The sequence below is a fragment of the Cutaneotrichosporon oleaginosum genome (genome assembly GCF_008065305.1).
Source record: "Cutaneotrichosporon oleaginosum strain ATCC 20508 chromosome Unknown ATCC20508_contig03, whole genome shotgun sequence".
NCBI classification, from domain to species: domain Eukaryota; kingdom Fungi; phylum Basidiomycota; class Tremellomycetes; order Trichosporonales; family Trichosporonaceae; genus Cutaneotrichosporon; species Cutaneotrichosporon oleaginosum.
In genome coordinates this window covers 2,289,433-2,311,228 of record NW_027072172.1, presented here as the reverse complement: position 1 = coordinate 2,311,228, position 21,796 = coordinate 2,289,433, and the positions used below count along the sequence as shown (strand labels likewise).

Genomic DNA, 21,796 nt, shown 5'->3' with positions numbered 1-21,796 from the left:
GTCCGTGTTCCTCTTCTCCTTCATTTGTTGCTCTCACCATCGTCCGTCGTCCACTCGACTAGCTCCAGCTGCGCAGGCACACCACATCTAGGCCGTCGCCAACAAGTCACAACTCGACCGTACCTATCCCACCCGCTGCCGGCACATCTGATTCCCTTGGGCCTTACGGATCCTGGGACTTTGCTTCAGCGCTGCCTGGCCCATTCCTCGCCCGCTTCCACTACAGCAACAGCATCACACGCCGACATGATGCCCTCGCACTTGTACTCTCTCAACTCGCCTAGCGGGTCTACGCCACATCTCGCCTTCACATCATCTTCATCTTCATCGTCGCTCACTTCACTCCCATCTCCAACTTCTTCATTCATTAACAAGTCTCGTGCCCGTATCTCCGCCCCACCCCCACCTCGCCGCCGCACGGCCTCGACATCCGCCACACTCGCTCCTCCCCCGCTCCCCACGGTCCTCGCGTCCCCCGACCCCGAGAACCGCGTCCGCACAGCCCGCCGCTCCGTTCAGTTCTCCAAGCAGTCCGGCGTCGTGAACTGGGCCCGCCCCATTGCGCCCAACCACGAGAACGCGCCTGCCGTGCCCCCACTCCCCCCCTCCTCCTTCACAATGCGTCCAACAGCCACCGCGCCACTGGACACGCCCACCTTTGGCGTGTCGCGCCGCACCTCGAATACGGGCTCGCTCTCCTCGTCGTCGGGCGAAGACGAGCTCCCCACCACCCCCCGCCTCCCTCCCGGTGCCGTGCCACCAGAGCCCCGTGCCTGGGCCGTGTCTGCGGACCTCAAGGGGCTAGGCGTATCGAATGTTCCCCTGCCTAAAATCAGCTCCGTCCCTCCTCCGCAGCACCCCGAGCTCATTGCGCGCGACTCGGAGGACTCGCTGGCGTCTGAAGCCGGCAGCCTCGGTGGGGAGTCGACGACGACAGCCGCCTCCTCGTCGCCCTCGACGCCCACCCGCCTCTTTTTCGTCTCCGAGAGCTTCGACGCCCTCTCGAAGCCCACGAGCCTCGAAGAGCTCTCGCGCCTCCGCGCCGCCGCGAAGCAGCTCGACCTCGAGTCCCAACGCTTGCGGCGGCACCGGGGCCAAGACCCGGCACAAGTGCGGCGCCTGCGGCGCAAAGCCGTGCCGCAGCTAACGGAGGCGGACTTGGCGCCGGCAGACCCGGCGCCACGGCCCCGGCCGCGCGCCGCGCTCCGGCACTCCCTCATCGCGCCGCCCGGATACTCGTTCCGCGTCGACGACGAGCCGCCGCGCGACCACCCCTTCGTGGCACAAGCCACGACGCTGGCCGAAGCCCGCGCGATCGCAAAGCTCAAAAGCCAGGCGGCGGACGGGCTCGGCGCCATCGTCCCGCCCCCGTCCGCCGCGGCGCGCCGCCAAGCCTTCTACTCGCAGGGCAAGGCCGCGCAGTCCGTCATCGAGTTCAGTCCGCGCAAGAGCGCATGGACGCCGCCGCCCTTCCTCGCCGCCCGCGCCAACGCGAGCGCTCACGCAGGGCACACCCCCGCGTCGCCCGCCGCCCCAGGCCCCCCCGTCACGGTTCTCCCTGCCCCGCTCCCCGTCCCCGGCCCCGGCCCCGGCCCCGGCCTCGAGAGCGACGCCCTCCCCTCGCCCACGCGCAAGGCGTCCCACAGCTTCCTCAAAAACAAGAAACTCTCGCGCTTGTTCGGCAAGGCCGCGGCATAGGCGCTGGCGCCTGAACATTGAGTACTTTCGCCCATATTGTTGTATAATTACGCTGCATGCTAGAGGGATCTCTGGTAGAGTTTGTGTACCGTTCTCGATACACTTGGTTGCGTATTCTGGCTTGTTCCTTGTAATTCTCTCCTTGATCTTATTTACCTATGTCTTGTGTCTTGTGACTCCTTCGCCTCCCGCTAGCCTGCCCACAGTTGAGCGGTCCAGCGTCGCACCAAGATCCAAGTTCGTCCCGCCCCGCTTCCCATTCCTCAACCAGCATCCCGTGAGGAGCCGGAACCAATCCCTCCCGGTTCCTGAGTCTTCGCACGTCTCGTTTGCCCGGCGATGGTGGACCGCGTACGACGCCCAGAGCCGCAGAGGAAGGCAGGGCTGGGATGTCACGCGTCGGCGGAAGGCGCCGGGCAGTTCAGTGCGGGTGACTCGGGCCTGGGATGGGATGATCGAGGCTGCTGTCGTGCATGAGCCGGTTGCACGGTTTTCGCCACTCATTTGACCAGCCCGCGAGATTAGCTGCAGCGCTGCCGGACAGACTGACGTCAGTCACGTGTGCGAGTTGTGGACTGGCCTGCGCGGCTGATGGTGCTGCTGTTCTCGTCGTGATGGCGACCGCCTGAGACAGAAATAACATTGCAGACTCGTGCGATGCACACTCTGTACGACTGGAGTAACGCGGTTTCTGACATGCGGATATCTCATCGCCAACAGTGCAAGCTGAGGGGCAGGGTTGCTGATGTGTTGTGCCGAAGAGTCGCGATGGGATAGAGCTAGAAATAGAGTCGCGATGGGACGGTATTGCGATGGGATAGCTGTGGTAGGAGACAGGTGTGATGGGACAGTTGTGCTGAATAATTAAGATGGGACACTCATGATAGGGCGCTGAGACGAGCCCATTTGGGCGATGAGATAAGTGTGATAAGACAAGACGGAAGCCGTCCATCGCTAGTTGCTGCCGGCCTGCGACTCCGCAAGCTCTGACGCTTGACAGCATGTGTTGAGCACACCTTTTATACCCAGCGCCGCGGGCTGCACATGCACACGCCATGTGCTGGTGCCATCGCCGGCCCGGCGGAATGCGCTCAGGGCTATTTCGACGCCGCCAAGCCTGACCCGTTGCAAGCGCAGAACGGCTAATCGTGCAGTACTGCGTAGCGCAGGGTCCGGCCGCGCGCAGTACGCGTCGATGCAGACGCGGCCGGACGCCGACGGGGCACGCGCAGTCCAGGCGATAGTGGGCATAGGCGACGCCACAAACTTGGCCCTTGATATCTGAATTGATTCGCGTTGTTTGGTCCACAATTCCGGGCAGCGCTAACCATCACGCGCGCACCCACGCGCCATCGATATCGGCCAACGGACGCACAGACGCGTGCCCCACTCGCACTTGCACAGAAGGGTCTCACGACTGCGGCACAGCCCCCGGCTAGCGATATCACAGCTTGGCGCTGCACAGATTCGCTTCGTAGCGCACAGATTACGCACAGGTGAACGAGTGCATACACGTGAACAAAGTCCGATCTCAACAGCCAGTCTAAGAGGAAGGAAAAAAAAGGTTAGACAAAGGCTTAGGCGAGGAGGGCAGCAAGGGAGCCGGCAACGAGGGCGAGCGAGGGGACGAGCGCACCGGCGCCGCTGCCAGCGGGGGCGTTGGAGACGTTGGGGGGCAACTGGAGTCAGTGCTTGCTTCGCTACACAGCGGAGTTTGGCGTATGAGCTACTCACAGCCGAGCCCGAGGCAGACGCGCTGGCCGAGCGGCTGTTAGAGGCACTGGCCGAGGCCGAGAGCGAGCGCGAAGCGGCCGACGAGCGAGACACGACGGCGGAGCTCGACGACGACGCAGCGACGGCAGTGCCCTGCTCAACGTCAAAGTAGCCCGACTGAGCAAGGATGCCGTTGTCGCGGACGTTGAGGAAGTTGATGCGGTAGTCAGTGCCGACGGAGGACGCGGAGGGAGTCCACGAGTACGAGCCGGCCTCGGTCTGGACGGTGGCAACCTCCTGGGTCGAGAAGGGCTGCTGGATCTGGAGGGCGAGGATGAAGCGGTCGGGGTCGGTGCTAACGAACTGGGGTTAGCGGCTGGAGGGAAGGAGAGGAGGAAGACTCACGTCCCAGGTGATAGTCTGGACCTGGCCAGCGGACCAGACGGTGCCGTTGGCGGGGGAGGTGATCTGGATGGCGCGCGCGGCGGCGGCGAAGAAGAGGAGAGTGGCGGCGAGCATCGTCGGGGATGACAAAAGGAGAAGGTGAAGAGTGAAGAGGGAGATGGAAAAGAGTGAAAGAGTGTGAGATGAAGAGAGTGTGGTGAGAGGACTCAAGGACAGATATAGAACTCGAGTGAGCGATGGAAGAAGAAGAGGTATGTGTCAAGTCGCACGTCGCACTGCTGTACTGTAGTTGTTCCTCAATCCGATCAACCAACAACGACTCGTTTTCCATGCTCTCCTCGCTCTCCCCGCTCTCGCTGACAGCCGGACAGCGCCAGATAGGTACACCGGTGTTGCGCTGCTTCCTGCACGCCGCAACCCCGAAAGCTGTACATGATCCGACACACCGGCGCGCAATGCACGCAACGAAAGACGCGAACCGCGTCGGTCTTTCCCTGCATCTGAATTCGGCCCTCCTGCCGGCGGAAGGGGGGTGAGGGGGTCAGTTGCACCGGCGGCGAACACAAAGCGCAGGTGCGTCAAAGAGGAGGAGATCGAGGAGAATGAATTGAGCAGGGCAGGTAAAGTTTTGCAGGTGGCGCAGAAATCCAGAGCGAAGAGAGCGTTGGAGCGACAGTCGCGTCCTCGCGATATGCCCTTTGCCAGACACGCGTTCAATTCAATTCAATTCCCTAGGGATTAGAAGGGAATTACAAACAATCACCGCTAATACCCCCTTATCACTTCCTTGGTGAAGAAGAACACGTATTTGTAAACGGAATTCACCTTTCCTTGGTATCTCCCCCCACCCTGAACAGTCTCCAGGCACCCACGTAGCTCGTCGCCCGTCTCGTTGCTCGCGACCGATCTAGCCACCAACATCTCATCTCCAACTCTCTCCTCGTCGTCCTCTCCTCCTCCTCCTCCTCCTCCTCCTCTTCTTCCTCCCTCATCGCCGACACTCCCTCGCGCTGGCCGCAATCACGATGCTTCTCCTCCCACTTCTTCTCTTCATCCCTCTTGTCATCGGTACGTCCTCCACCACTCCCTCCTCACCTCCCTTCCTCTCTCCTCCTCTCTTCTCTTTCCTCTTTCCTCTTTCCTCTTCCCTCCCTCACCCTATCCTCCCTCTCCTACTTCTTTCTCCCCACTACCCCACTAACACCCAGCACAAGGCCTGGGCGTCTCCACGTCCTACTGGCCAGTGCTCAGCCCCTCCCCCTCAACGCCCTGGGTGCGCGGGCAGAAGAACCTCCTCGCATGGCGCGTCGCCGGCGGCACCGGCGTGAGCGCCTTCGAGATCGAGCTGCACCACTGGTCGCGCAAAGTGATGCAGGGCGCCCTCAAAATCGCCCGCCGGTACCCCATGCAGGCGCTGCCAGGGCGCTACGGGAACTTGGGCGGGAGCCTCGAAGTCGAGATCCCCGCCGATCTGCCCGCGACCGACGGATACATGATCTCCTTCTCGTCCTACTACCACGGCAAGGTGTATGCCATGTCCGAGCCGTTTGCGATTGTCGACTCGCTGCCCTCGAACGCCACCGCGCCCACAGGCGTGCCCAGCCCAAGCCTTACGGCCGTCATCACCGGTCTCCCGCATCCCACGCAGCAGTGGCCGCTGATGCTCGACGGCCCCGAGGACAAGAACGACGAAAAGTAGACGACTTCCTCCTCTTGCCGATTGCTCCAGGACCTGGGAGCGCCAAGGGTGTTTGACAGAATCCCCGCCGACTGCCACTTTTAGACTCGAGTCTTGCTCGTAACTGTATGGACACTTGTGTATACCGCGGGGTGGGGCAACGGGGAGGGTTTGTACGCCAAGTCTGGCTATCGTCGGGGCCAAAGTGGCACAGAGTTGTCAATCAGAAAGAGTTGGCAGCGGCTGGACTGAACGCACATCTTGACGTATGCGCCGCTCTTCGTGCATGCGCCGCCCTTCGTGCATCCCTTCGCTCTTCGCACAGCGCTCCCTTCTTAGCTCCTCGCAATCTTCGCGGATGATCACCGCTTCTGTCCGCATATAAATCCACTGCAACGCATCCCTCCACGCCCACTCGTACATGCTAGTGCTAGTACATCCCGATGCCAAGTGATGAGGGGTATCTGTGCTGGCGGATGTCCATGGATTCGGGTCGTCTCGAGCAGGGTATCTGCAACTCCTCCTCGCCGCCTCTACTTCGCCTCCTCCACCTCATCTACGCGCCGCTCCATCGCCTCGTCGATCCCCCGCGCAATGTCGTCCTCGGGCACACGCACAACCGTGCCATCCGGCATCGTGCGCTCCACCAGCCCGTCAGAGCGCAACCGTGTGCCCGGCGCAGTGCCCGGACCCAGCGGCGTTTCGGAGGTGCCGAGCTCAGCCAACTCCTTCTCTTCCGGTGACATGAGCCCGCCCTCGCGCTCCGAGTGCAGCATCAGCGCCTCCGTGTGCCGCTCTACCGCGCCAAGCTCGGCTTGCGCCTTCGCGCGCGAAATGCCCGCGGCCTTGGCTGCCTCGAGCGCCGCTGTCGTCTCGGCCGACGCTGGAGGAAGGTCCTCCCCCTGGTCATCGCTTTCGTCACCAGGGAACGACCATGAGCTCGATGGCGTACCAACGTCGTCGTCGCCAGCGCTGGGCATCACGATCGCAGTCACCTCCTCGGCGTCCTCGGCCCACGCGGGCTGCGCCTCGAACTCGCGGTCGAAGGCCTCGGCCCAGTCGCGCGGCGTCAATGGCTCGGCGGACTGGAATGAGGACGACGATGGCGCAAATGCGTCGTCGCCGAACGGGTTCTCGCTTGCCTTATGGCTGTTGTCGACAGATGTAAATGACCCCCATGCGTCGTCGTCGTCAAAGTCGTTCGTCGCCTGGAAAGCCTGGGCGTTAATCGTCGGTTCCCAAGTGGGGTAGAGTTGACTCACGCCGAATTCGTCGTCGTCGCCGTCGCGACGGGTGCTTGCACTGGGTCGAAGCCAATCGGCATCATCATCGTCGTCATCAGACGAGTCCATGCCCGCAGACCTGGCGTTGCTAGGTCTCCAGAACTGCTCCATGCCCCCGTCGTCATCCGCATTCGCGTCGTGGAACGAGTCCACGGCCTGCTTGGCCACCGTGCGGGACAGCGGCTCGCCAATGCCGGCGTGGCCAATATCGTCATCACTCTCTGAGTCGCTGTCCGAGCGCTCCGAGTTGGTCGACAGCCCACTGCCATGGCCAGTCATTGGCTTGCCGCCAGCCAGAGGCTGCGAGTCCCTTGCTCGCGTCTCGCGGAGCGAGCCCTCGACAAACGCATCCCACGCATCCTGCGAGTAGGTTGGGCGGATAATCTCGTACAGGTCGGTCGGGCAGCGCGCGAAAAACTTGACCAGCTCCTCGGCTATCAAGCTAATGTGGCCCATGTACGAGAGACGGGGCTTCGGCGGCTTCGAGTTGACTTGCTCGTCGTTCATGCGCTGAGCATCGATTACGCGACTGATGAGCCTGGTGCGGCCAAAGAGCTCAACCACGAGTTCGCGGTTTGATCCCTTGCCAAGCTGACCGTTCAAAATTTGCTGGAGGATGTCGTAAACGAGGTGGTGCAGGAAGTTGTTGTTCGCGTGCTCGAAGAAAAGATCGAGCAGCGTCGGCAAGACATCGAACTTGATGAACTGCTGCTTGAGGCGCTCGCCGGTTGACATTGTCGACTCGGGCTTGGGGCTCGGCGAGTTGGTCTTCTCCGACTCCATAACGCTCCTCAAGCGCTCGGCGTCCTCGGGCGATGCAGGTGGGGGAGTAGCCGCGTCAGAAACGGTCGTCTTGCTCGCTGTTGGCGTGCTGCCCTGCTTCTCATCGTCATCGGACAGAGGCACGTCGTCCGACTCGGTGAGCGAGTAGTCGGTCGAGCCGGAGCTGACCGGGAGTTCGCGCGCCTTGGTGACATGGCCTTCAACCGAGGTGTCCCCAGGGGTGTCCCCACCCTCTTCCCCAGCCTGCAGCGCCTGGCCAAGCTTGTCCAAGCCTTCCAGGCCACCCAGCAGCGCACCATCTGAGGAGTATTCTGGCCCGGTACCGGGAGCACGGTTGAGCGTTGCCATGTTCGAGCTGTGCAAAAGCTCGGCGTACAGCTCGATCACGCGGAAGCGCTCCATGCTAAGCGGGTTGGGCGTGAGGGCGGATTTGACGCGGTCAACGGAACGAGGCTTGCCCAGCAGCTTCTGCAGGTCGCCGAAGCGATCGGCGAGTGCTGCGACAAGGTTGCCGAGGTGAACGATGGCGAGCTTGTCAGTGAGCTCAGGCATGATGTCTTCCATCTTGCGTCTGATGGCGTCTTCTGTTGACTCGTCAGGGGTGTCGTCGGGTGCGATCGAGCCCTGCATCAACTCGCTCTGGATACTCATCAAGCGATTGCGCAGTGTGTTGAAGAGGTACGGTTCGGCCAAATCCGAGTTGTTCCTCCTAATCACCTCGACAATAATATTGCACACGTAGCAGAGCGACGAGGCAGTGGATGCGACAGATGGTAGGCGGTGGATGACGAAGGGATTGGAGGGATGCGGGCTGCCGTCCTTGGTCTCCAGACCCTTCCACCCGCGGTCGGTGACCTCGACGTCGTCGGTGAGGTATCGCAAAAGAACTTGGATGCTCTCCTTGTTGGTAAGCTCGCGGACGAGGCGGTTATCGCGCGTCGCCGAGCCCTGCAACCCGCCCTGCTGCTCCATGGCATTTCCCCCCTGCGGGTTAAACGACGAGTTCGGCGCCGACACGCATATGGCGCCCTTAAGGAGATCGGTGACGATCTGGTGGATCGAGGGAGGGTGATGAGGCGAGAGAAGCTCGAGAAGGCGGGGGACTAGGCGCTGCTCGCTGAGCCATGACACGACATCGCTGACACCCGCTTCCTCCGTCTGGATGATGCGCGCGAGCATATCCTGTATCGCGGGGCTCTCAATATGGTCGACCATACGCTCAATGATGTTGGGCATCGATTGGATGAAGCGCACCATCTCGGTCGTGCGCTTCTGCAGGAGGCTCGAGTTGACGCGCATCCACAATCCGCGTATGACCTCACGCTTGCGTTCGCGCTCCTCGTCCTCGTCGGACCAAAAGATAAGCCGCGCACGCTCACGCTCACGTCGCACCGCGACATCGCGCTTCTTCTCCACGGGAGGAAGGACAGCTTCCCAGAACGGCTCGAGAAGCGAGTTTTTATGGCTCATGATCGTCTCTGGAATCGTCCACAACTCTGACGTAAGAATCTCGGTCGCAATCTGGGGGTATCTAAGACTGTTAGCGCCCACCGCAGGCAAGGCTTACTTTGCGCGCTGCGCGTCGACAGTTTCAGTCTCATCCGGGGCGTCGAACCCTTGTCCGAGACCGATGCCCAAGCCCGGAGCCATGGGGATATCCGACTCGGCATCGTCATCCTTATCGTCGCCGCCTGCTGGCTCGAGCGGCCCGTCCGTCGCCTTGAACGGGGGAAAGATGTCATCCGAGTTCAGGGCCTTGTGGTAGGCCTCGTCCTCGGCGTGCTCGGCTTGAGTGTCGAGCTCGTCGAGACCAGACGTGACCCATCCGAGAAGGCTCTTGATGCTCTCCTCTCTTGAGAGATAAGTGACGAGTCTGAGGTCAGTGTCGGCCCAGAATAGACATCGCGTGTGTGCAAGGAAGTGACGAGCGGAGGGAGTCAGTTTTCGTGAACGCACTTGGAGTTCTGCGCTTTGCACTCGGCCAGAATGTCCTGCTCGTCCAGCAGCTCCTCGACGGTCGGAGGGCTTTCGCGCGACAGGAGCTTGTCGAGCGTCGACCCGGACGCGAAGCCAAACTTCCACAGCATGATTGGCGGGGAGGCCCGGGGGGGGGGGGAGGGGATGAGGGGAGGGGGAGCGGAGGAGAGGGATTCGCCTGCCTACGAGGGCTAGGGCGCGCTGGGTGGGCAGCGACTAGCTGTCCTGCGCGTGGCGGAAAAGACGCTGTCGCGCGAGATGCTAGAGGCGTTGGGAGGTGGTGGTCGGCCCTGGGTGGGGGATGGAAGGTATGCGATGCGTGGAATCAAAGTTTACGCCGAGGAGATTAGTTTGTCAGAGCCGGGAGCGGGGGCGTTGCGATGGAGGTCGAGGCGAGCGGCGGGGTTTCTGGCATGAGATGCTCCTTGGAGAGCAAGTTGGACGTGGTGGTGAGGAGGCGAGGGCGAGGGTGAGGGTGAGGCTGTCGAGTAATGTACAGGGGAGTGGAGAGAGAGAGAGAGTAGATGGAGAGTGAAGAGCGAGAAAGAGATGATGATGGAGAATGTTGTTGAGCTCTGCGACAATCACCCAGCTGTCCCAAGCAAGGAAGGTCGTCTGCAAAGAGATTCCGTCACCGTGCAGTGCTGCCACCGTCCAGGGCCCAGGGGCGGCCCAACTGCGGCGTGCACCTCTACCCCCGCCTATACCGCCTAATACGGCAATTATCCCTGCGTCCAATATACTCTCATAGTATTCTCCGAGCCAATCTCCCATGGTGGCACCTCTCCATGCTCTCATGTCTTCAAAATGATCGATCCATTTACATCTGCAAAAAAATGCCACCACCTACTACTCTCCATCCCCTCTCTACAGCTTAGCCTGGTCCTTGTTCCGCGTGTGCTCCAGTGTAGGCTTCTTGCCACTAATGTCCGCCCGGATAACGCCCTCCTGCGACGTCGACGCCACCAGGTGCCCGTTCTCCGTGTACACGCACCCGCGCACGAACCCGCGCCCGCTCGCCACATCCACCTGCACAGAGTCCATGACGTGCAGCAGCGGCGCGCTCGGGTCAAAGTCCGCCGGCAGCGGGTAGAAGTGCAGGCAGTGGTCGAGCGATGCCTGGTGTCAGCCTGGTTGTGGTGCTAGGCTCACCATCATGCCGAGGCGCGGCTTGGACGTGCCGCTCAGGCCGACGGCGCGCGCGCCAGTGCCGATGAACTGGAAGTCGGTCGCGAATGCGATCAAAGCCTGGCATTAGCGTGGAGGCGGCAGTGCGATAGCGCGACCGCACGACCGCGCGACCGCGCGAGGCCACTCACGCGGACCATATTCGGCGTCAACTTCTCGTCGGGCTGCAGACGGGCGCGCATCCAGATCGCGCGCGAGGTCGGGTGCTCCTCGCTCTGCGGGCGCGCAATCGAGATAGTCACGGGCGACTGCTGGCGTTCCTGGGCATGAGCGTCTGCGACCGGAATTCGGGAGTTCATCACCATCAGTGCCCCGCGGCACCCGCACGCCGTCCACTTTGATGCAGGGTCTATCTGCCATCTCCCACACGGGGCATCCGGGCAGCTGGGAATCCCCCGTCAGGGCTATTCCGTCGCCGCTACTTTCCCCCTTCTCCTGCCCAATCGCCGAAGCCTCCGTCCACAACGCACCTTGATGTAGTTCTGCACCGCGCGGACCTTGGAGCCGAGGGGCACGCCCTTGGTGCTCGCGCGCTGCAGGAAGCGCTCCCAGATCTCCTCCTCGGTCGTCGCGTCCTTGAAGGGCACGACGTCGGTCGGCATCGACTTCTGGAACGCGGGCTGGAACGGGCGCCGGCGCTGCGTCTGCACCTCGGGCTTGATGCTGGTGCCGTTCGTCGGCGGGTCAAACTTGGCGGCAAACTTGTCAAACTTGAGCGTCTCAGTGATCCCTGGCTCGTCCTTCTTGTCGTCGTAGCTGTGGTCGACGGCCGGCTGCTCCGAGTCCGGGTCCCACACGCCAGGGCCGGACGGGCTGGCAAGGTCGGCGGGGAGCTTGCGCGGCGGCGCAGAGAACGAAGCCATAAGTATAAACACGGTGCGGCTGTCCTGCAGCGCGTGCACCAGGCGTGTCGCGTAACTCGCCCCTTGGGTCAGCGGGAGATCAAGGAGCTGGGAAAAGGCAAGAAGGTGGAGTAGATAGAACGCACCATCGCGAAGGCGCTCGACCGTAAATGTGATGGGCACCTTCGAGTTGGCGGGAAGGAGGAAGTAGCACTGTACGTCAGCCTCTGCCGCCCTCCAAACACACGTGCTGCGAGTGCAAGTCCTTGCCCTCGACGGTGTTGATGGCCGCCATGAGGGACTGTGCAACGACCTGCCCGCCGAACACGCCGCGCGCGCCGTACGGCGTCCACAGGTGACCTGACGTGAAAGCCTCAAGCCCACGGACACGAGCAGTGGGGTTGACGGCCAGCGTGTTGGTCACGGTCGAGACGAGGGAGGACATGGTGGCGAGGGTCCTGCGCATAGAGTAAACGAGTGTGGAGTCGAGCACAAGATATCAAGTGCGATGAGAGATTTGTGGGGCAGAGCTCGAGGGGAGGAATGCGGCGACTGACCGCACCTACGAGCGCGGAATCCGGTTATTCGCATTGGCTATTTCCCGGCCTGGGTGGTGCACCTCCCTCATCACTCCCTCCACTCGCACTGACCGAGGCTTGCGGGTACCCCCGACGGGCACGTCGGCCGCGGCGGGGTTGGTGGATATCAGCACTATGATTCAATCACAAAGGTCCTTTTCCGCACCGCTACTCGTTATCAAAGTTGAGCATATGAGTGTGTGTGTGTGTGTGGATGGGGGACGGGCCGCTCGGCTACGTCCAATCTAGATCTACTGTTCACTCTGCAATGTTGGTCCAAACGCGGACAACATCGCCCTCCTCCTCGAGCGCCGTAACGCCCTTCATCACAGTCTCCACCCTGTCCTCCGCAACGCTGCTCCCCTCCCCGTCCTCCGTGACCTGCACGGGGTCGTTGGCGAGGTACGCCAGCTCAGACGTCTGCAGCGCGTACAGCGCGTCGTGCGGCGGCGAGGTCAACAGTGTCGTGAGCGTCGCCAGGTCTGTCGGGCCGGAAAGCACCTGCCGTCAGACATGTTCCGCTCGTGCTCAGCCACTCACTTCCCACATTGTTCCGTCCTCGCCCTCCACCTCCCGCACATCTTCCGCTCCGCCCTCGAGCGCCGCCTCGAAGAGGTTGTCAAAGGTCGCGCCTTCCTGCCCCTCGATCGGAGTCACGCGCACAACTCCCTTGCGCTCAAACATGAAGCCGACTGGGGAGACGCGTGCGCCACCCTTGCTTAACAGCTCCTTAACGCGCCCGGCAGTGCGGGAGGGATTATCCGTGACGCATTCACTGATGTCAGCGAAGTTTGAGGCATTATTCTTCTAATAACTCACACCATCAGAGCCACTTTTCCTCCCGCAGCGACCGCTTCAAAGGTGACGGGCTTGCCCGTCCCGTCCGCAATCTTGCGTGCCTAGGGTCAGCTAACGCAGCCAGACGGAGGTCGGAGGTTGAGCAGTATGCGAAGATCTCGAGGCGACCACAGTCCGCACCTCCGATAATGATATGCACGAGGTACGATCGCTCCCGCGCCTTAGTCGCCTTTCTGCTCTGCTCTGCCATCCCATCCACCCACACTCCAACTCACCCTCGCAAACGCCTTCTCCACATTATCCTTGGGCACTCCAGCACCTTTCGCCGCCGCGAGCGCCTTAGCGAGGTCGGTATTCTGCTCCGGGTCCGTTCCCTTACGCAGCGCAACGTGGACCGCCTTTCGTCAGCGGTTGTTGCTTCGCGCACGCACAGTCATGAATCCGCCCCATGCTTTTGACCTCGCCGCGTCGGCGGCGCCCTTGCGGTGCCGGATCTTGGACCAGCGCGAGTGGCCGGACGCGAGCGGCGCGGACGAGGATACTGCGCGGGCGAGAGAAGCGTGCACAAGGCGCAAGGGGCCGGCTTGCGCAAGGCGCGAGGGGCCGGCGTGCGCGATGCGGAACATGGTGAGTGGTGAGGTGGAAAAGTCATCGGAAGGAGGAGAGGAGAGGAGAGGTGGAGGTCGGCGGAGGTCGGAGGTACTCCGCGGACCAAACAGCCAGCGCTGCAGCGCTGACGGAAGACTGCAACACAATATATGCTGGCGAACTACTGTCTTGAGATGCTTGATGATGAATGCTATTGATGTTCTACCGCCGCCCAACCTCACCCTCGATCCACCAGTTGTCCGCCTCCCACCCCTCCCTCACGACGCCGAGGTATCTCCCTTGTCCATCCAAGGCGAACCCCTCGCTCCGAGCGGCAGCTTCGACGAGCGCTCGCAGCTCGCCCTCGACAAACAGGTGGTAGTACCGGTGGTACACCTTGTCCGCTTCTTCATCCTCTTCACCCGCTCCGTCCTCTTCCGTCTTTCCGCCGTCTCCACCCTCTTCTCGCTGTCCGCCCTCTCCTCGATCTCCTCTTTCTCCGCCCTTCCGCCTCCCCTTCTTCCCCTTCCCCGCTCCCTGCTTCCCCGGCCCAGGCTTAACAACCCACGGCACCAGAACATCCTGCACGACATCCCCGCCTGCGCGACTCCCCATTTTGCGCTTACTCTCCGGACCCTGCTCCCACGCCCAGACGTAGATGAAGAACCGCGCGTTCTCGCCTAACGAGCGCAACAGTGCCTGGGATCAGTACGCCGAACCCCTCAAATAGCTCACTCGCACAGCATTTTCGCGCCGCTCCGGCGTCGAAAGGTGGTGGATGGCTGCCACGCTGATCGCAAAGTCGAACAGCCCCGCACGCCACGGCACGTCGCAAATGTCCGCGCGCACGCAGCCTACCCCGCCCATGCCAGACGCGATGTTCAGCAAACCCTGCGAGCGGTCGAGGGCAATGGCGGTCGAGCCTGCTGCTGTGATCGACGGCAGATACTTCCCATTGCCAGCGCCAGTGTCCAGCCCGAATGAGCCGGCGGGGAGTGAGGAGAGGAAGGTGTTGATCAATGGCCATGGCTGGCATTAGCGGCGGCGGCGAGGAGTCTGGCACGACGCTTCAACGAGAGAGGTCGAGAGGATGGTTGCAGCACGTCGCACGAAAGGTGCGTGAGTGGGGGCGTGAAGCTCAAGCGGCGTCGAGGAAGCGGCCCATCTTCTGGCTAGCATCGACTATCCCGTCATGCGGAGCAAGGAAGCACATTTGCTGGTCATGCCCAAAACCTTTCCTTCTCGTCTTGTCGCTCACGCGCTGAGACGTGCATGCTTTCCGCATCGGAAACTCACCTTGTACCGCGTACGCGAGAAGTGCGGCGCGATTGCCTCGTACACACCGTGCACCGCGTCCTCCTCGTACTGCGCGGCATCGGGCCCGAGTGTAGCAGGCGTCGGGACAGGTTTCGGGGGCATGCTTGAGCGACGAGAGGAATGCGTGGGGATGTCACCAGCAGTTGTTGACACGGAGAACCGGACGAGTGGAGACGAAGCAAGGAGAGTGGAGAATCCAATTGCCCGGCTTATCAGCGGAAGTAATTTTCCCCGACCTCCACCTCTCGTGCGCGGAGTGGCGGCCGGGCCTGCCATGTGCGCAGGGTGGTGCATTCTTAAGCCCGGATCGGAGTGGCGCGTCATACACCTATTACAGCATGCAGCATGTTGAGCGCTCGTAACGCGGTGAGGCAGGAGTGAGCGCTTGGTGGGGCATGGGAGATTTCGGCATGAGGCGTGAAAGGGCAAAAGCTCGAAGAGGGAGTCGCGACGGTGCCAGGCTGGTCGATCAGTGGCGGGGGCGCAGTGATCGTCAACAACGACGCCCATGTTAACGCTTGGCGCCAACACTTCTATCTACTTGGTGTCTACTTGCATCCAACCGCACTCGACCGAACTCACCCTCCTGACTCGCCAAATTTCGTAGCGCTCTACTGTCCCCGCTACTAACCTCCGGCCTGACGTCACGGTCCAAGCGGGGGATCCCTAGCGGGGTTGCTCCGCTCGCTGTACTAACTTGAGAGCAAGACTCCGCTCCTCCTTCCACCCACCTCGTTCAGTCCGCTATCTCGGTCAGCTCGGCCGGGTGGAGCCGTGCCTGGACGGCCGAGGCTACATCCCACCGCGGCGAGTGCAAACTCTGCGCCCGCCTCGGAGACGATGCTGGCGTATATAGATGTGGCGGTGGTGTGGTGAGGGGGCTATACTCATACTCATTCACGGCCTCGTGCCATACACATCTGCTGTATCGATACACGACCAAGCACTAGCATTACTACACGCCAAAACTCGTCTGCCACAACCACTGCCACGAGCACCACTACCACCCCTACCCCCATCACCACCTCACCACCCCCACCACCCCCACCACAATGTCCGCTCCTCTAGGCTACGTGCCCGAGAAGCCGGCCCGCGTCTCTGATGACGCGACGCTCAACAACCTCCAAACCGTGACATCGACCGTGTCGCGCCGTACGACACGCGACCTCGCCTTCCCGTCCCTCACGCAGGCCGTGACGTTCGGGAGCACGAACGAGTACCGCGCCGAAACTGAGGCAGGGTACATCCGGGCAAACGAGCTCGAGAACGGGCTCGCGCCCATCGCGAGCGTGGGCGAGCACGGCGTGCACGAGCCCGTCGACGCCGCCCTCGCACGCAAAATCACTAAAGCTGTCGAAGACAAGAAGATCGTGACTTGGCGCGAAAATGACCCCGAGAACCCGTGGAACTGGGGCGTCGCCCGCCGATGGGCGTACACCGCCATCGTATCCATCGCCGTCATGCAGGTCGCGCTGTCGTCTGCGATCGTGACGGGCGACTTTCCGGACCAGATGGAGGAGTTCGGCGTCTCCTCCGTCGTTATTGCCCTCACCGTTTCGCTTCCTGTGTGCGGGTTTGGACTCGGCCCGCTCCTTTGGTCGCCGATGAGCGAGCTCTTCGGCCGCCGCCCCCTCTGGATCATCCCCTTCTTCATCTACATCATCTTCAACATCCCATGCGCGCTTGCACCCAACCTCGGCTGCCTCCTTGCCTGTCGCTTCCTTGCTGGCTTCTTCGGCTCGGGCCCCCTCACTCTCGCCGGCGGCACCATCGCCGATATCTGGGGCCCGAAGGAGCGCGGCTTCGCCATCGCCCTCTTCGCCGCCGCGCCCTACGGCGGCCCCGTCATTGGCCCTCTCATCGGCGGCTTCATCGGCAAGTACGCCGGCTGGCAGTGGCTCTACTGGGTCAACATGATCGCAGCCTTCGTCACCTGGTGCTTCATCTGCATCCTCCCCGAGACATTCGCCCCTGTCCTCCTGAAGAAGCGCGCCAAGAAGCTGCGCGCCGAGACGGGTGACGAGTCCTTCGTCACTGAGCAGGAGGTCCTCCGCCTCCCTCTGAAGGAGATCGTAATTGAGACGCTCATTCGCCCCTTCCAGATGCTTGTCGAGGAGCCTATTCTCCTCCTGATGAGCCTGTACGTCTCGCTTGTCTACGGCCTTCTCTACGCATACTTCTTCGCCTACCCCGTCGTCTTCGTCGAAGGGTACGGGTGGGACGACGCCAAGACGGGCTTGACCTTCTGCTCGGTGCTCATCGGTGTCGCCATCGCCCTCTGCATCACCCCCCTCCTCGAGAAGCGGTACCAGGCCAAGCTCCCCAACGTGACCCCCGAAGACCGTCTTCCCGGCATGCTCATCGGCGGCCCGTGGGTCCCCATCTCCCTCTTCATCTTCGGCTGGACAGCCCCGCCCTACGTCACGCCGCACGGTGCCTCGTGGGTCGGCCCATGCATCTCAGGCATCCCCTTCGGCGCCGGCATGGTCCTCGTGTACTCGTCCGCCAACGGCTACCTCATCGAGGCGTTCCCTGGCTACGTCGCGTCCGCGCTCGCGGCGAAAACCGTTGTCCGGTCCGGCATGGGTGCCGCCATGCCCCTCTTCATCACGCAGATGTACCACGGCCTCACGAACGGCGGTGCGGCGTCCCTCCTCGGCGGCGTCGCTATCATCATGGCCATGATCCCCTGGGCGTTCTGGAAGTGGGGCCGCACCATCCGCATGCGCTCCAAGCGTGCCGCGGCCAACTAGTGGATATTTAGCGGACTTTTAAACTTAGGTACATATATCACAGCATAATGAAGTAATAGCAGCGACGATCACGGACCTCTGCAGTGGTCTTGTAAGCAGTCATACTGACACTGACAGGTGGCCATTACATCAGCTCGGGCTCCTTCATGTGCACGGGCACTAGGTTCAGATACAGGTGTATCAGAAGCACTGAGTTTGTGGGAATCTGCCGGCATGGCGGAGAGTTGTCTGACTGCTAACTGTAATGAGCGGAATGTCGCGTTGTGTCGTGCAGTCGTCAAGGCACTCCAACTAGCATGGTCAGCTCACTTAGCTTCCAACGGGTAGTTGCGACCTGCCAAGCACCTCGACGGGTTGCATCTTCTATGTAAGGAGAGACATCGCTAGTCGGCGAGCTCTAGCAGCGCAGAGCAATGATTGCTCCCATGCTAACAGCGCATCCCGCTGCCCCCGTCCAGCCTACCCCATTCGCTGCCTCCCTCGCGCCTGCTCCGTAAAAACTGTACGTTTCACCATGTCGGCCCTGCCGGGGGTTGCTCTGGTCCAGCTGACGACGCCGGGGAGTCGACGCGCCTTCAGTTGTTCGCACGGTATGGCGGAACGGACGCTCGAGGGCGCACTCGGTCTCACGAGGTCTCACCAGTCTCACTCCAGATCCTGACTTCAATTCAATGCCCAACCGCGGCACCCGATCTGAATGCTAGCACAGGCCGTTGGCCATCCAGCCTTCCTTTTCCAAGCTGCATCTCCACATTCTGCGCATCTGAATGCTCTATCGCCTCATCCACCATGGTAGCAGTTGGGCGCACGCCCGCGCTCGTCGCCGGCTTGCTCTCGCTCACGGCCATCTCCCTCCTCTTACTTACGCACTATGAGAGCGTCCCCAGCGTCGTCCTCAATCCCTTCTTCGCGCCTGATTCCTTCCATGTCTCAGGCGACCGCGAGTGTGTCGCCGATATCGCGCCGCTGCGCGACACCTTCGCCAGCAACTGGGGCGTGCCGCTGCGCACGTCGCTTGTGCGCGCCGGCACGGGCGCCCGCGTCCGCCGCGCCATGGAGCGCCTGCGCAAAGAGCGGCGGATTGTGCGTGCTCGACCGAATGAGCTGACCGCAGACAATCGGCGTCCTCGGTGGATCGATCACCTTCGGGCACGTGAGTTTGCAACTGGGCGGGCTGACGATAGGGCTTGCATAATGAGGACAAGCGGTACGCGCAGCTCGTGCAGGAAGGGCTGGCAGCGGCCTTCCCCGACGCCGAGATCGTCGTCCAGAACGGCGCGGTACCGGCCACCGGCACAGACTACTTCGCCGCGTGCTACAAGCATCACGTTCCAGCCGACGCGGATCTCTTCATCCTCGAGGGCGCCGTCAACGATCTCATGGTGTGCGTGGCGCACTTCCGCAAGAGGCAGCTGACCCCAGGCAGGCGAATACGGACGCGTCTGTGCACCAGGATGTGATCACGGACACAGAAACGCTCGTGCGCGAGCTTCTCAAGGGCGGCGCGGCCGTCATGATGCTCTCGACGTGGGGCATGACGAACGGGTACATGAACGGCGCGGACCAGCACTCGACCGTGGCCGAGTACTATGTGCGAAGTGGCACCGGGCCAGCTAACGCCAGGACGTGCCCCGTATCTCGACGCGCGCCGCGCTGTATCAGTACATCCAGGCGCACCCCGATGCGGCCGAGGAAATCTTCGTGCACGGCGACTTGGGGCACTACAACGCCCATGGGCATCGCTTCATGGCGGAGGCCAGTAAGTCCCTAGTTATTGCTCCTTTCTGACTGACCCAGTCCTTGACCACCTCCTCGAGCAGGCGTGCAAGCCGTCGTACACGCCGCCATACGCTGCCCTGCACGGCGCTGAGCTTTCGGCGCAACTCGACCCGTTCGCGCTGCCGCCTCTCCGCATCCGTCAGCGGCTAGGTGACCCGCCTCTCGCGGACCCCGACGCATTCTGCAAGTCAAGCAATGTACAGCTGCCCGACGGGACTTGGCAGCTGGAGGGCGAGACAGTGGAGGGTCACCCGCCATTTGAGAAGATCGTGTGGCACGACAAGCACTACTGGGCGGCTGAGGAGATTGGCGCACGGGTAATCTTCCCAGATGTCGAGGTCAGCGGCGGATTTCTTGGCCTTTACTACCTCCGCAGCGGTAGCATGGGCCTCGGCAACCTCCGGTGTTGGGCGGATGGGAATGAGGGCGCTGCGAAGCTCCTCATCGGGCACTGGGGCTATGTGAGCGTCGGGAGCGTGGGCGCCGTCGCGACGGGCCTCGCACCGGGTAAGCACACCCTCACGTGCGAGGTAGACAAGACGACCCACGCCCAGCCCGGCGACCATGTCGAGGGGAGCATGCACAAGACGCGCATCATTGCAGTGATTGCGTCGTAGGCGGCGCGGTCGGGGGTGCATTGGGAACTTTGGTGTATAGGGATGTATGTTGTGTCCAAGATAGTATACATGTGGATCGCTGCCTACCCAACGAGTGCCTACCCGAAGTTTGCCCACTCGAGGGAGTAGAACACGACGTCGCTCTCGCCGTCTTTCCTCTCCGTGCTCTTGACCGTCTCGTCCTTACGCACCCCGTCATCCCAGCAGCACAGCAAGCCAGCCTTTTTCGTGCCCGTTCCCAAGCGTCCCCACGCGACGAGCTCGGCTGGCCGGATGGGCTCGTCGCGCACGATCACCTGGCTGGTAAAGTGTGCGTGATAGCGGAGGTAGTCTCCGGGGTAGACGAGCCATTCGCCGCCAAAGCGCGGCCCAAGCCCCATGCGCAACCCGCGGGCATTAAGCGCGGCGAAAGTATCCGCGAGTGCGCGATCGCGCACGCTACGAGGGAAGTACTGGACGCTGGAGCTCGCCGACGCGGGGTCGCCGGCTCCCGCGTGCTGCCCCAGCCCCGTCTTTCCATCTCCCTCGCCCTCGCCCTCCACCTCCACCTCCACCTCCCCCCTTCCTTCCTCCTCCCACAAATCAACCACCGGCATGGCCGGCACGACAGCGAACAAGTTCGTGTTCTCGGACGTGGGCGTGCCGCGCTCGCGCGGCGCCACGGGCGGCGGGGGCGCCGTGGCCGCCGCAACGGCCGCTTCGTATCGCGCGCGCACGCTCTCCGCGTCCTCGCCGTCCGCGAGCGCCTTGTCCCGCGCGACCTCGGCGCGCTTCAGCGCGCGCGCGGCCCGCTTCTCCGCACCCACGCCCTGCGCTTTCGCGGCGCTCGCGGCCGCGCGCGCGTCCTCGTCCGCCCACGCGGCGTACGCGAGCGCGCGGTTCCGCGCTACGCGGGCGGCAGTGCGCTGCGCCACGGCGGCGCGCGAGGGCGGGCGCACGCGGGGTAGCGGGACGAGGTGGGCCGCGCCTGCGGTCAGCCTTCGTCCTCAAGCCATGCCTTCCGCCAAGTGTCCTTCCTCCTCCTCTCCACCCGGCCCGCCCCGCCCCGCCCCGCCGGCCTGTCCTCCCGTCCCGGCTTGTCTTCCTCCACTCACCTTGCTTCACGAGATGTGCCGCTTCTTCCGGCATGAGCGTCATGGGGAGGCCGAGGAACGCGTTCTGCTGCACGACGCCCGGGAGCGTGCCGGCGCGCAAGCCCGAGATGTCGTACGCGCAGTGCGCGGTCGCGACGGCTGGCATTAGCATCCTGCTCACCCAGAGCGGCATGACGCACCCTGCGCATCCCAAATCGTCGCGATGCCGTCTACGACGTAGAGGGGGATGGACTCGGCCATGATGTTGTTGAAGCACTCGAATGAGGAGACGGATGGAGGTGGACTCAACTTTCGGTGGCGAGTGGAGGTGCCACACGTCATTGTTTGATACGGGACAGGAAAGGCAGTTCGCCACATTCGGTCCAGGCCGTCCTGGCCACGGGTCGCGAGTCCAGACCGCCGGATCGCGTCCGGCCGCCATCTGCGTTCACTCACAGCCTCACGCCGCCTCGGCCGCCCCATCCCACGCGTTGCGCCACAGCGCCGCGCATGGCGACCAACCGCGCCGAGATCTTGCTGATCTACAGGGCCGTTCCTCTCAATTTGCCACCCAGTTGGCGTTGGCGGTGACTGCCATGAGCACAAAGTTCATTCCGCTCCGCTCCATATTTCCATCACCCCATTCTCGCCCGTCTACAATCTGCACCCTGTACCCCTCACACTCTATACCTCCATCACGTATGTAAGGCTACACCACTCCCCATC

General features: G+C 62.6%; 10 protein-coding genes across 10 annotated transcripts; 4 read left to right on the top strand and 6 right to left on the bottom strand.

The window, feature by feature from the left end:
• Positions 1 to 246: 246 nt before the first annotated feature.
• Positions 247 to 1,698, top strand: COLE_04119 (uncharacterized protein; the record flags this gene model as incomplete). The annotated part of the gene is made up of 1 exon (XM_018424727.1): positions 247 to 1,698. One exon carries the CDS (start codon positions 247 to 249, stop codon positions 1,696 to 1,698), a length of 1,452 nt encoding a protein of 483 aa, XP_018282667.1.
• A 1,577-nt stretch (positions 1,699 to 3,275) lies between these two features.
• COLE_04118 (uncharacterized protein) lies at positions 3,276 to 3,930 on the bottom strand (the record flags this gene model as incomplete). Its single annotated transcript, XM_018427263.2, has 3 exons — positions 3,276 to 3,377; positions 3,433 to 3,774; positions 3,817 to 3,930. The coding sequence occupies 3 exons, from the start codon at positions 3,928 to 3,930 to the stop codon at positions 3,276 to 3,278; spliced, it is 558 nt and encodes a 185-aa protein (XP_018282666.1).
• A 911-nt stretch (positions 3,931 to 4,841) lies between these two features.
• COLE_04117 (uncharacterized protein) lies at positions 4,842 to 5,515 on the top strand (the record flags this gene model as incomplete). The annotated part of the gene is made up of 2 exons (XM_018425071.1): positions 4,842 to 4,884; positions 5,025 to 5,515. The coding sequence occupies 2 exons, from the start codon at positions 4,842 to 4,844 to the stop codon at positions 5,513 to 5,515; spliced, it is 534 nt and encodes a 177-aa protein (XP_018282665.1).
• Positions 5,516 to 6,027: 512 nt separating this feature from the next.
• On the bottom strand, positions 6,028 to 9,647 carry COLE_04116 (uncharacterized protein; the record flags this gene model as incomplete). Its single annotated transcript, XM_018421749.2, has 4 exons — positions 6,028 to 6,711; positions 6,757 to 9,091; positions 9,128 to 9,433; positions 9,517 to 9,647. The coding sequence occupies 4 exons, from the start codon at positions 9,645 to 9,647 to the stop codon at positions 6,028 to 6,030; spliced, it is 3,456 nt and encodes a 1,151-aa protein (XP_018282664.1).
• A 757-nt stretch (positions 9,648 to 10,404) lies between these two features.
• COLE_04115 (uncharacterized protein) lies at positions 10,405 to 12,012 on the bottom strand (the record flags this gene model as incomplete). The annotated part of the gene is made up of 6 exons (XM_018421748.2): positions 10,405 to 10,656; positions 10,690 to 10,785; positions 10,857 to 10,985; positions 11,196 to 11,650; positions 11,714 to 11,780; positions 11,815 to 12,012. The coding sequence occupies 6 exons, from the start codon at positions 12,010 to 12,012 to the stop codon at positions 10,405 to 10,407; spliced, it is 1,197 nt and encodes a 398-aa protein (XP_018282663.1).
• A 391-nt stretch (positions 12,013 to 12,403) lies between these two features.
• Positions 12,404 to 13,569, bottom strand: COLE_04114 (uncharacterized protein; the record flags this gene model as incomplete). Its single annotated transcript, XM_018421747.2, has 5 exons — positions 12,404 to 12,646; positions 12,686 to 12,920; positions 12,965 to 13,044; positions 13,219 to 13,341; positions 13,375 to 13,569. The coding sequence occupies 5 exons, from the start codon at positions 13,567 to 13,569 to the stop codon at positions 12,404 to 12,406; spliced, it is 876 nt and encodes a 291-aa protein (XP_018282662.1).
• Positions 13,570 to 13,753: 184 nt separating this feature from the next.
• COLE_04113 (uncharacterized protein) lies at positions 13,754 to 14,950 on the bottom strand (the record flags this gene model as incomplete). The annotated part of the gene is made up of 3 exons (XM_018421746.2): positions 13,754 to 14,230; positions 14,267 to 14,560; positions 14,828 to 14,950. 3 exons carry the CDS (start codon positions 14,948 to 14,950, stop codon positions 13,754 to 13,756), a joined length of 894 nt encoding a protein of 297 aa, XP_018282661.1.
• Positions 14,951 to 15,900: 950 nt separating this feature from the next.
• COLE_04112 (uncharacterized protein) lies at positions 15,901 to 17,601 on the top strand (the record flags this gene model as incomplete). The annotated part of the gene is made up of 1 exon (XM_018421745.2): positions 15,901 to 17,601. One exon carries the CDS (start codon positions 15,901 to 15,903, stop codon positions 17,599 to 17,601), a length of 1,701 nt encoding a protein of 566 aa, XP_018282660.1.
• Positions 17,602 to 18,390: 789 nt separating this feature from the next.
• COLE_04111 (uncharacterized protein) lies at positions 18,391 to 19,997 on the top strand (the record flags this gene model as incomplete). Its single annotated transcript, XM_018421744.2, has 6 exons — positions 18,391 to 18,684; positions 18,716 to 18,754; positions 18,786 to 18,985; positions 19,024 to 19,192; positions 19,225 to 19,360; positions 19,399 to 19,997. 6 exons carry the CDS (start codon positions 18,391 to 18,393, stop codon positions 19,995 to 19,997), a joined length of 1,437 nt encoding a protein of 478 aa, XP_018282659.1.
• A 98-nt stretch (positions 19,998 to 20,095) lies between these two features.
• Positions 20,096 to 21,331, bottom strand: COLE_04110 (uncharacterized protein; the record flags this gene model as incomplete). The annotated part of the gene is made up of 3 exons (XM_018426280.2): positions 20,096 to 20,964; positions 21,092 to 21,229; positions 21,271 to 21,331. The coding sequence occupies 3 exons, from the start codon at positions 21,329 to 21,331 to the stop codon at positions 20,096 to 20,098; spliced, it is 1,068 nt and encodes a 355-aa protein (XP_018282658.1).
• Between the last annotated feature and the right edge of the window lie 465 nt (positions 21,332 to 21,796).